The sequence below is a fragment of the Erpetoichthys calabaricus genome, chromosome 18, assembly GCF_900747795.2.
Source record: "Erpetoichthys calabaricus chromosome 18, fErpCal1.3, whole genome shotgun sequence".
In the NCBI taxonomy this organism is placed as follows: domain Eukaryota; kingdom Metazoa; phylum Chordata; class Cladistia; order Polypteriformes; family Polypteridae; genus Erpetoichthys; species Erpetoichthys calabaricus.
The window spans coordinates 14,696,700-14,709,180 of record NC_041411.2 but is presented as its reverse complement, the minus strand read 5'-3'; the positions used below and the strand labels follow the sequence as shown (position 1 = coordinate 14,709,180).

The 12,481-nt window shown below is 38.0% G+C and overlaps 1 protein-coding gene across 4 annotated transcripts in view; it reads right to left on the bottom strand.

Moving 5' to 3' along the window:
- The window catches only part of si:ch211-225b11.1 (uncharacterized protein LOC561694 homolog), a 39,396-nt gene that overhangs the window by 15,611 nt on the left and 11,304 nt on the right, over positions 1-12,481 (bottom strand). For 3 of the 4 annotated variants that reach the window (XM_028824449.2, XM_028824451.2, XM_051921373.1), the window contains 5 exons: positions 10,974-11,184; positions 8,150-8,282; positions 2,811-2,945; positions 775-878; positions 300-424 (listed from right to left, as the gene is read on the bottom strand). In XM_028824449.2, the coding sequence (XP_028680282.1) occupies positions 300-424; positions 775-878; positions 2,811-2,945; positions 8,150-8,282; positions 10,974-11,184 (708 nt within the window). The remainder of the gene's footprint in view (positions 1-299; positions 425-774; positions 879-2,810; positions 2,946-8,149; positions 8,283-10,973; positions 11,185-12,481) is intronic. The other variant, XM_051921374.1, reaches the window with a different exon arrangement.

Below are 12,481 nucleotides of genomic sequence, written 5' to 3'. Positions count from 1 at the left end.
CACAAGAACACCTTACTAAACAATGACCTTAAGTACTGTTATTTGATTTCCATATACTGTAAATGCCCTGCATTCACACGCAAGTGCACACTGCATTAACTGCTATATCACAAAGCAGTGAAATAAATGATTCTAGTATTTTCTTCCATTAATGACCCAGTCATTTTCACTGGTGGACTAAATGAATACCTTCAGTCCACCAGTGAAGCTGACTGAGTGATTATTAATTGGTGAAATGACTAAAAAAGCTTAATTTCACTGCATTCAACCACCCAAAAAAAATGAAAAGCAGGGCCTACCGTCAGTAGCTATATTGTCAACTGGCAGATTATGAATGTGCGCCATGTAGCCAATAGCAGAGAAAATGACAAAACCAGCAAAGATACTGGTAGCAGAATTGGTAAGGGAGACAATCAGCGTGTCCCTGCACAAGTAAAGAGAGAAGGAAGCATATGATATGTCAAATGGAGGCAAATAGTTAGGATTGTTTTCTTCAGAAAACAGGATTGGTTACTAAACTCTTTCTGGAAGGATGCCCCTCTTCTGTTCATGTTATAACTGAATTCAGTCATTTTCTGCTCCCAGGAGATGTGATGACTGATTTATAATGAAGTAAGTCTATGGAGTGTCCTGGCAGCATAACCCTTACCCAATGCCCTCAGTAGCTGAGAGTGAAATCTGGTAGGACAGCCTGTCACCAAGTATCTATATAAGGTCTACCAAAAGAGTAAGGTGTATGCTTGTACCGTAGATATGGGCATGAGATGGCTGTACCTGAGAATGTTGTTGTTAAATTTGTTATAACTTGCCATTGAGATCATTTGGCCAAAACTGATGCCAATAGAGTTGAAGATCTGAGCTGCTGCATTCACCCAGACCTGTTACAAAAAAAAAAAAAAAGTTTAAAACAAGAAGATTTGGTTAAACACTCTCTCTCTGCCAGCTTAATGTGCCTTTTCTAGGTTCACCCAGTTTGACTGCTTGCCTGACAGATTTTGGAATTTGAAGCAGTTGCTTTTATGACTGGGTGCCCATTCTGACAGTAACCTCCTTTGGGCTGCGTTTACACTACCAAGTCCAATCTGATGTCTGTGGTGATTACCTAACATGGTCTACATTTGACCCAAGTATTTACATACACATTCCGCTTATGTGAAGTATATGAGCTAGACATGCATTATGACATAATGACACAGTTAAGGTGTAAACATGAATCTCCAATAAACCCACGACAAAAATGTATAAAGAATTTTGTTTTGTCCTCTACTACTGATCATTTGTTTTTTTTTTTTCCATGATAACAATAATATAATCAAGTTACTTCCTTGAGCTATAATCCAACCTGACTTTCTAAACACAGACTGGATAGGAGCAACTGAAATTGAAACAGAATTCAGTACCACATATGAAAGCAGTCAGTTTCTGTACTCATAAAATCAGATACCTATAAATTACAGTATATTAGACACAGCATAACTCTTAATCATGATAAAGTTTTTTCCTTCTATTGAAACGTCCATGCAGCTTATTTTAAAGTAGTGCCGTGAGGCTCTGAGACAGTCCAACAGGGAGATCTCAAGGTAGGTCTGGTCATCCCAGTCTGAACTGGCAAAGACTGTTCAAAGCTAGAGGAAACCGCATGGGTCAAAACGAGACCTGACTGTCCAGAAAGTTAATCATACAATACATACAACATACAACATACAAAACTCTCCTGCCAAGGCAGCAGAACATATTATACCTCACCATATTCCTCTCCACTGGCTTTCTATTGCATTATAGATTAACTTAAAAATGTTTCTCCTTAGGCGGCACAGTGGCGCAGTGGGTAGCGCTGCTGCCTCACAGTTGGGAGACCTGGGTTTGCTTCCCGGGTCCTCCCTGCGTGGAGTTTGCATGTTGTCTGCGTGGGTTTCCTCCCACAGTCCAAAGACATGGTGGACTGGCGATTCTAAATTGGCCCTAGTTTGTGTGTGTTCTGCGGTGGGTTGGCACCCTGCCCGGGATTGGTTCCTGCCCCGGGATTGGCTCCAGCAGACCCCTGTGTTCAGATTCAGCAGGTTGGAAGATGGATGGATGTTTCTCCTTATATTTAAAGCTTTACACAACTTGGTTCCTATCTACATCACTGACCTCCTCCAACCTTATACTCCTCTTAGTTTCCTGTGATTGTCATCTGCAGGTTTACTTAACAGTCCCAGCTATCAACCTCAGTATTGTGGGTGCTGAGGCCTTCTCTGTTGCTGCACCCACACTCTGGAACACTATCCACCTACATCTGAAATCTGGATTGCATTACAAACTTTAGAACTGTTCTAAAAACTTATTTATTCTGACAGGCCTTAGCACTGTTAGCCAGCTTTTCTAAATGATATGTACTGTTGTCCTTTATTGCTTAGCTCATGCCAATTTCACTATTGATTAATGTTTATTTATTATTTAAATGTTTACTGTTGTTTTACTGCCATGGAATTTACTAAAGATTTGTTTTACTCTGTGAGGTGTCCTTGAAACACACCTTAAATAAAATGTAGTATTATTATTTATTTCCTGCCACATCTAGAAACCAAAAGCCTGATGCATAGATTATCACAACACTCATTTCTTGCCTCTCTGCAGACTTGCTATCCTCTGTTTCTGGTTAGTATGGGGTGATATAAACAATTTTTTCACATCAGCTTTAAGAAGTTATAAGCTTATTTGCATGACTATCATTGCCTAAAATAACATTTTTTGAAATATTGCAATATCCATTAATAAGAACTGTCAGATATCAAGACCATTTACAAACAGTAAATGAAAATGATTACCTGAATCTCTGATAATTTTGACCAGTTTGGTGATATGAAATAGAGGATTCCATTTTTTGCACCAGGTAGCTGGATGTTGTTAATTAATAAAGCAATCAATATTATGTACGGAAAGGTGGCTGAAAAGTAGACAACCTAGAGAAGAAAACACAGTAGAAATTAATACGTTACACAGCCGAGCCTGAGTGCATCTATGCAAACATTTTATTATCTGTGATAGTTGTAGTAATAATACTAAAATGTATGAATTTTGAAAGACAAGAGGAGCTTATTCACTCAATCAAAGATTGTCTGCTTAGCTAATGTTCCAATATCTCATCTAGATGCTCTTTAAAAAGTCACAGTTTGTTATTTTCATTATTGCTATTAGAAAAATTTCAGTGCCCATTGTTAGTAGTAATATGAGTACGACTGTGATAGATAGATAGATAGATAGATAGATAGATAGATAGATAGATAGATAGATAGATAGATAGATAGATAGATAGGATAGCTATCTATCTATCTATAGTCATATGAAAAAGTTTGGGAACACCTCTTAATTCTTTGGATTTTTGTTTCTCATTGGCTGAGCTTTCAAAGTAGCAACTTCCTTTTAATATCTGACATGCCTTATGGACACAGTAGTATTTCAGCAGTGACATTAAGTTTATTGGATTAACAGAAAATATGCAATATGCATCATAACAAAATTAGACAGGTGTATAAAGTTGGGCACCCCAACAGAGACATGACATCAATACTTAGTTGAGCCTCCTTTGGCCTCTAGACGCTGTCCTCCTATAGCCTTTGATGAGTGTCTGGATTCTGGATGGAGGTATTGTTGACCATTCTTCATACCAAATCTCTCCAGTTCAGTTCAATTTGATGGACAGCCTGCTTCAAATCATCCCATAGATTTTCGATGATATTCAAGTCAGGGGATTGTGACGGCCATTCCAGAACATTGTACTTCTCTCTCTGCATGAATGCCTTTGTAGATTTCTAACTGTGTTTTGTGTCATTGTCTTGTTGGAATATCCAACCCCTGCGTAACTTCAACTTTGTGACTGACGCTTATCATTATCCTGAAGAATTTGTTGACATTGGGTTGAATTCATCAGACCCTCGACTTTAACAAGGGCCCCAGTCCCTGGACTAGCCACACAGCCCCACAGCATGATGGATCCTCCACCAAATTTGACAGTAGGTAGCAAGTGTTTTCCTTGGAATGTGGTGTTCTTCTTCTGCCATGCAAAGCGCTTTTTGTTATGACCAAATAAATCAATTTTTGCCTCATCAGTCCAAAGCACTTTGTTCCAAAATGAATCTGGCTTGTCTAAATGAGCATTTGCATACAACAAGGGACTCTGTTTGTGGCGTGAGTGCATACAGATGTTCTTTGTGCAAATTGCACTGAATTGTAGAACGATGTACAGATACACCATCTGCAGCAAGATGTTCTTGCAGGTCTTTGGAGGTGATCTGTGGGTTGTCTGTAACCATTCTCACAATCCTGCGCATATGCCGCTCTTGTATTTTTCTTGGCCTGCCAGACCTGCTGGGTTTAACAGCAACTGTGCCTGTGGCCTTCCATTCCCTGATTACATTCCTTACATTTGAAACTGACAGTTTAAATCTCTGAGATAGCTTTTTGTAGCCTTCCCCTAAACCATGATACTGAACAATCTTTGTTTTCAGATCTTTTGAGAGTTGCTTTGAGGATCCCATGCTGTCACTCTTCAGAGGAGAGTCAAAGGGAAGCACAACTTGCAATTGACCACCTTAAATACCTTTTCTCATGATTGGACACACCTGTCTATGAAGTTCAAGGCTTAACGAGCTAATCCAATGAAAGACATACCACTGTTATCTTTTTTGTAGAAAGGAGAGTCAATTATTATTCAGGCTGAGAGGGGTTCCCAAACTTTTTCATATGACTCTATCTATCTATCTATCTATCTATCTATCTATCTATCTATCTATCTATCTATCTATCTATCTATCTATCTATCTATCTATCTATCTATCTATCTATCTATCTATCTATGCACACTGTAACTATTAAGGGATATAGTTTGGTGTATTTCAGGGACAGTGTTTGGGATTGTCAAGGGACAATTCACTGTATGCAGTTTTTCTCTAAATAAAATGTCTAGGAAAATGTTCTACACGTAAAATTGGGGATCTGCGTCCATCATGAACTCTTGTTATTTAATAATATTTGTTCCTTAAGTATTTCTGTGCTTTTATTTTTATTTGTTTTTTTCATATCAATTCTTTGAATACACCATTCCTGTTAATGTCAAACTGGTCTCTAATATGAAGTTAAGTGGTGCTGTAAAGGCCCATCTATTATTTTGTGATGTAGTAAATACTGTTTTAATTAATAATTAAAGATAGCAAATGCTTCTCATCTGAACTTTTACTAAAGTAAAGGAAAGATTTACTTTTGTGCTAAAAAAAAATTTGAAGTTGAAGTATTTCAGTTTCCGAAATTAAGCACTTGTGTCAATGATTCTTGTTTTGCACTATTTTCAAAAAAAGTCTCTTTATCTATCCACTACCTCTTGCATTTAGGTTTTGGTTTGCATAATTGATCTTTCCCATTTGGAAACTAAGCCAACGACACTCTTTTTAATGGAAAGACATTCTGACTGGTCACAGCATCCATTTTGTGAAGGCATTTTTTTTGTTTCTTTACATGGTTGCAGGAAACTGCCAGCATCAGGCACAATTCAGCAGCCAGTAATAGATAAGATATTAGTCCATAGTAGGGCACTCACACACTCTCAACTCATACAAGACTTTATTTAGAGTTATACATCAATCTAATGCTCATCTCATTGGGGATGAGTTGAAAAGTGAAGAACTCTTATGCTCATATTTACTCCACACAAGATTTAAACCGGAAGCATCCACACTACTTTCTGTTGATAAGCAGTATTAATATGAACTAATTTTCATAATATATATAATAATATTCAATTAAATTGACAACATTTTGAGGTGAGCTAAACATTGTGCATTTGCTTACTGAATAACAGTGATTTTATTGTCTGGGAAAAGAATTTCAGGGCTACCACCAGTAGGAGTGATGCTGACATAGCATACTGGGCTGATTGTGTTACCGAAATTTGAAGATAAGCAGAGAGTGAAATAATAAAAACAGTTTTATCTTTAAGACGGCTTTTAGCCAAGTTACCAAGATCTTTGTAGGACTGGGAACAAAGAAAGTATTGTGGCAGGTAGCCGGGAGTGGTCATCAGCCACCTGCCTATTTAAGGGGCCGCCTCCTTGCAATCAAGGCTGGAGTCGGGTGAGGAGAAGGACGAGGTCGGAGAAGAGGCGGCGAGGAGAGACCCGAAGTGTGTGTGAAAAGATAGAGAGAGAGAGAGAAAGAGAGAGACAAAGAGAAGTGGCTAAGTAAAGCCTGGACTTTGGGAGACTGAGGGGTAGTTTGGTGGCGGTGCACATAGAGACTGTAAATAATAATTCTGTAAATAAACGTGGTGTGATGGCTGAAAACGTGTCTGCCTGTCTGTGTCCGGGCCGTACCCTTTCACAGTATATAAAGCACAAATACACAAATAAGAAAAGTACTCTCTCCCACCTCTGTACTATTACAATATATATCTTATCTATCTTCCACAGAGATATTTCTCTCCACTACAAAAACATTGGTGTCTTTAAACAGTTACTCCCATTAATCATCCAAACATTCCACCTGAGGGTCAACTCAAGGATTAATCATGGAAGCACATGGCTGCATGCCCTGAGTTGGGGATAAAATTATATCTGCAGTATCGGTTCCTCTATTAAAGTTTTTTATTTCATATATCTTTTAATTCACTTTATTTTTTTTTTATATTTATGTTTATTGCATATTTTATTGTAAAGCACTTTGGCTACAGCATTACTGATTTTGTTTTAAATGTGCTTTATAAATAAAATGACATTGACATCATTATTGAGTTTAAACATTTATTAAAGAGGTCTTCATCATGTTTTCCATCACCATACAGATGGATTTGAAAAAAATGATTTTCATAAGAATTTAAATCATGAGAGGTCTTCTAGGTTTTGCTTGTGCTTTGGTGAAAGAGAAATCGGGGGGTTATTTATATTTACACAAATGAAGGAGGTTGTATTCCTTTTCACGCACCTCCTGATGAGCCCGCGGATGGGCTGGCACCTGTCCAGGGCCATTTCCTGCATTGCACCCTTTGCTGCCAGGATAGACTTTGGCTTCCCATGACCGTATTTTAGATTAAAGGGATTAAGGCTACTATTATTGTTAATGTTATCACAGTACCATTAGTACAAACGTGATTATCATATTCATGTTATTACAGTGAAACTGTTGCAAAGGATATTATTGATATTATTACACTACCTTTAGTAGAAACATTTATTTATGTTATTAAAATCTCAGTGTTCCAAATGTTATTAATGATGATAATATAATGTAATCAGAATAAATATTACCATTACTATTACAATCACATTATTATGTAATTACTATTATTTATGTTTTATAGTTAATTTAGTACAAATGTTTTATTTATATCATAATCTCATTAGTAGAAACGCTATTATAGTTGAAACATGAGGAGGTTAAGCGGCCCAGTTGAGTTACGCAATGTGAGATTTCCTCCGTCCTTTTCAAAGCCTTAGCCAACAGTGGGCGATACCACCTGCCTGGTCTGGTCTTGTACTGCATTTCAAAACTGTATTTGCCAACACAACAGTAAATTCAATTTTAGGTGTTACACTGTATAAGACACTATGTAAAATGACTGTGTGACTGACTAACACTTTCATTGTTAATTTATTACCTTTGCACTATTAATTATTGATTTGAGTTATTATAATTTTTATTTATATTTCATTTGGCTGTAGGCAGTGTACACCAAAGCTCCTCTGTGTGTTACTAATGCAAGAGGTCTCCCATGCAGTAGACATTAACTGTTTTTACTCACTCACACTGTGAACTGGCCTTTCCAGTAAAAGTTCTCATGAGGACACAACCATCCCTGGACAGAAATCCACTGTATCACAGGACACACATACACACACACACACACATACACACACCAGTTTAGAGCTGCCTGATATGTCTTTGGGACAAGATACTAAACAAGAGTACCCAAAGAAAGCATGTGGACACAGTGAGAATGAGAAAACTCCACATATAAGGCATAATGGAGCTGGGGTCCAAATTGAGGACAAGTGTGAAACCCACACTCTACCCACATTTATCACTTTTGAAACCTAAGGGCATTTCATTTGTGTCATTTGTTATTCCTCAGCACTACCAACGCCGCACCTTAAGTCAGTTGAATCTGATCCTTACTTACCTTTCCCGTCGAGTGGACTCCTTTAAAGATGCACAGGTAGACGATAACCCAAGAAAGTATTAGGAGACCAAATAGTTCCCAGCGCATCTTCCCAATCTGATCAATTCCATCTGTCTTCTGCAAGAGATTCCGACTAGGAAAAGAAGCACACACTTGTGAAATCGTCCACTAAGTACATTCATTTTGAACAAAACTGACACTGCTGTCAGATGTATGTGGGTTTTCATTGAAGTTCATTGTTTTGCAGTTCAGAAGTACACTAAATCATAAATAATGATCTCAACCTAGAAAACAATAACAGAAAAGGAACAACATACTGTACAAGGTGGAATTTTTTGAGCATTTTTTCCTGAAAAAATTAACAATTTGTTAAATAAAGTGTCTGCATTCCGTGCTGGAGGGCTGCAGAGGCTACAGGTTTTTGTTTCAGCTCAAGGAGTAGAACCCAACCCTTGCTGATAATAGAACATTTTTAATTCAGTAGTTTTCTGAGGATATCATCCAATTGATTTCTGTTTTGGAGAAGGTTTGTAGTTCTCTGTTTCTCTTTTACATTTTTTTCAGATTATTTTAATAACAGATATGTCATGATCAACACACATAGTTGTAAATTGGATCAATTTAGTTGATTGGAAGCTAGTAAAACCAGTGGATTTAGGTGTTTAGCACTAAAAGAAGCAATTAAAGGTTAGGGATCTTAATAGGATGGTTAACTAAAATGAGTTAAACTGTTTCAGCTGCAATTATTCATTTCTGATAAAGGAAGTGGATTAAAACAAAAACCTCTAGCCACTGCATCCCTCTAGGACAGGGGTACTCAATCACGGTCCTGGAGGTCCGCAGTGGCTGCAGGTTTTTGCTCCAACCCAATTGCTTAATAAGAAGCACTTACTGCTCAAGTAACACTTCTGCTTCACTTTAGTTGTCTTGCTTGTTAAGATGTTGATCCCTTATTGCTTATTTTAGTCTTAAACAGCTGTAGTCTTGGTTTTTAATTGCTCCTTATTAGCAGTAACATGCAAATGACAAAAGAGACCACCATTTCTCCATTTAGCTTGTTACCATTTACACCTGTGTGTATTTATCGTGCACTAATTGGTTTAATTAAATATTTGGAAGGAAAGTGAAGAGAAAAAAGTGAAGGACTAAGAATCACTCATCCATTTTAGCGTTCAGATCATTCGGATGACATCCTTAGAAAGAGGAAGAAAATCCAGGATATGAGAATAGACCTGACATAGCAGAGTAAAAGCACTAACGAGCCATGAAATTAAATTATTGGCAAGAATTGCTTTCTAATTAAGCAACCGGGTTAGAACAAAAACCTGCAGCCACTGCGGACCTCCAGGACCGTGATTGAGTACCCCTGCTCTAGGACTAACCTTGGGCATTGCTAAATGGTTACAAGCAAGAAGAAGAAGAAAGATATAAATACAGAAGAATATGCTTGACGCTAGTGTTACCTTTTTCTGGAAATTGCAATCAAAAACACAAAGCCTTCAACTGGTTAAGTCAACCAAAATATAAAGTATAAACTGAAAAGCATTATTTATTCTTCACAATGAAGATAACGCCATTAAGTTAAAATTAACATAAGCCAGTTTTTTATTTTTTTAAACGCATACACATTCACATATGGCTAAGCAAAGTAGTTTCCATACAACACAAGAAGCATCGAAAGCCTCCACTCAATGGCCGATCCTTTGTGCTGCAAGCAATCATTACTTTGCACAGGCACTTTTATGGTAAGCACAAGCACAAAGGCACAACACAAGTCAAGATGAATTAGATTTAAGTTTCATTTTTGACCCAGCAAGCGTAATGAACTCTGGTTGGACATTCACCCGTGTAGGAAATGGTGACCATAAACCCTTTTTATTACTTTATTAGGGTATTTGATGAATTTATCAGCCAGTCAAAACTCAGAAAAAGCTTAGTTACTCAAAGTTACGATTCACAACAAAATACAAATCAAATTTTAATCAGCCAGTTAGTGCACTTGAATCCAGGTCTTGTTTGCATGGGCAGCACTCCTTCCCTGAGCCATCCCCAATGGGTTCCAGAGATGCAAACATTGGTTCTCTCTCTGTACAGAATATGGAAAGCAACCTTCTTACCCACTTGAGCAGAAGGTGGGGGGATCTCCATTGGCTCAAGCAACTAGTCAAGCTTTGGACTAAGAGGGTGTCTTTTCCACTTGATGTCTGCTACACTCATGTATTCCAAGTCAATATTCTATAAAGAGACATGAAACCAGAATAATTGTATATGTACATGTCATCATCTTTCAAGTATATGCCTTAACAAAATGGTGTTTCACACTGATAGACAATATCAATGGATTGCTTTTATCAGATTTTATAACCAAATAACTACAAAAAGGGCCTTTTATGGTACATCGAGACATTCCGTCTCCACCATCTTCATCCCAGTGGTGACCACCTTTGTTTAATCCAGTGGTTAGTGATTTTTTAAAAATAATTTCAAACACTGATGGCTTTTCTTTAGCTTGTCAACTGCAAACACTCACTCTAATGGTTCAGACTTCATTAAGCCCCATAGCGCTCACCTATAGAGATAAATAGAACTTTATTATAGATCTCCCCTATAGATAGACAGATAGAACTTTATTTGTCCCTGGGGGAAATCTGGCCCTACTTCCTATACCTCTAGATTTTAGTGAAAACAAAAAGAAATGTCCATGCTTATCATTTTTTACGCTGGTTGAACTGAAGGATACCCATCTGCATTGTGTAAGCCCTGCATAGTGTGCAGCCATCAACACAGGTCGGCTAGCTTGCTGTACATATTGAAGAATACTCACTCAAAGAACTGCTGGCTGGCTGATTGTAGGTGGGTGGCATTGCCTGGAAAGCCACTGGAGCAGTTTTCTGGTATGTTCCATGTATTGTTGCAGGTCTGCCAAGGCATTGTCGACTGGAACGAGTTGAACAGGTAATAGAGGGCCCAAGTGATAATCACATTGTAGTAGGTGCAGAGTATGAAGGAAATTGCCACAGTCGCCACTCCAACACCTGTGGGACAATAAGATGGGGATGTGGAAAGTAATAAGCCTAATCATATTTGTATGGCTTATGGTCTGGGCTACCTTCAATAAATTTCATCTGAAAAAATGGTAAAAGAGGACTGCCATAAAAATCGTAGATAACTCAGATACTCAAAAGTACTTCAATATTCATTTTGCTTCTTCCCTCATGTGTTAGGTTTGATATACAGTACATATTTTGTGTGTGCATACAGTATATGTTAGACAGATATATGATAGTTTCTATACAAGACAAATAAATGAATAAAGGTTAAATATATCACACACTTTTCTAAGGCCACCATTGTTGCCCACAGGTAATGCACTTTTGAATCAATGATAGAAGACCTCACTTGAAACAGCAAGAAGAAAGACAATTGTCTCAGCAATCCTCTCTTCAAGTTTCCTCTCTTTGGTTAACCACACCCAAACAGATAAGAGTCCTATGAAGTTTCTTATCTAGCACATGGTTCAGCGCTGTTGAACACTGATGATAAAGTTTAGAAGCAGTCTGTTTTTTTCAGGATATGAGAGGGTTGTTGGGTGTAGCTCATTTAAGATGGAATGTATAAATTCATTAGTAACGAGTAACTGTCATTGAGATGGACTGCCAGACTAGACTCATTCACAGCTTCACACATCAGGACACATTAAGAATTGTGAAACAATTTAACACTAAGTGTGGCCTGTGAGGATCCCTCATGGGAATGCATGGCAGCAGCACTAATAGAGCTAAATGTAGTGAATTTGGTATCATACTAAAAAAAATGGGAGACCCAGTTTATCAGAACCAGATTTGATGTGTAATTGGGCAAGTAGGAGAAAAGACAGAAGTGTGGATAGCCTCTGTTTCTGGTATTGTGCATTTTTCATTTGGTAGAACAAATTGTCTTGAAACATTTAGCAAGGTGTTCTGTACATAATGAGTATATACATAACATAGCAATCTCGACACACTTAATCCAATTCAGGATGGTTGGAGGTCTGTCCACGGAGCATAGGGCACAAGGTAGGAACCAACCTTGGATGGTGCCAAATATGCCAGTCTAATCAGTAACCAGAGACTACATACATCCAAGAGAGGTCTTGAGACCAATTCTAGGGTAAGGGATGACACTGGGGATGCCTGGGCCCATCTTCCTAGAACTACCCATAGCAGCAAGAGGTGTCCCTGCAATCCTCATTTCATGTTTCAATTAAAGGGACCCCAGTGACCTGTTCATGTTAAAGAGGAGCAGAGACCCATGTGTACTACATTGGGTCTGCCTGCTTTCGCCTAATTAGCT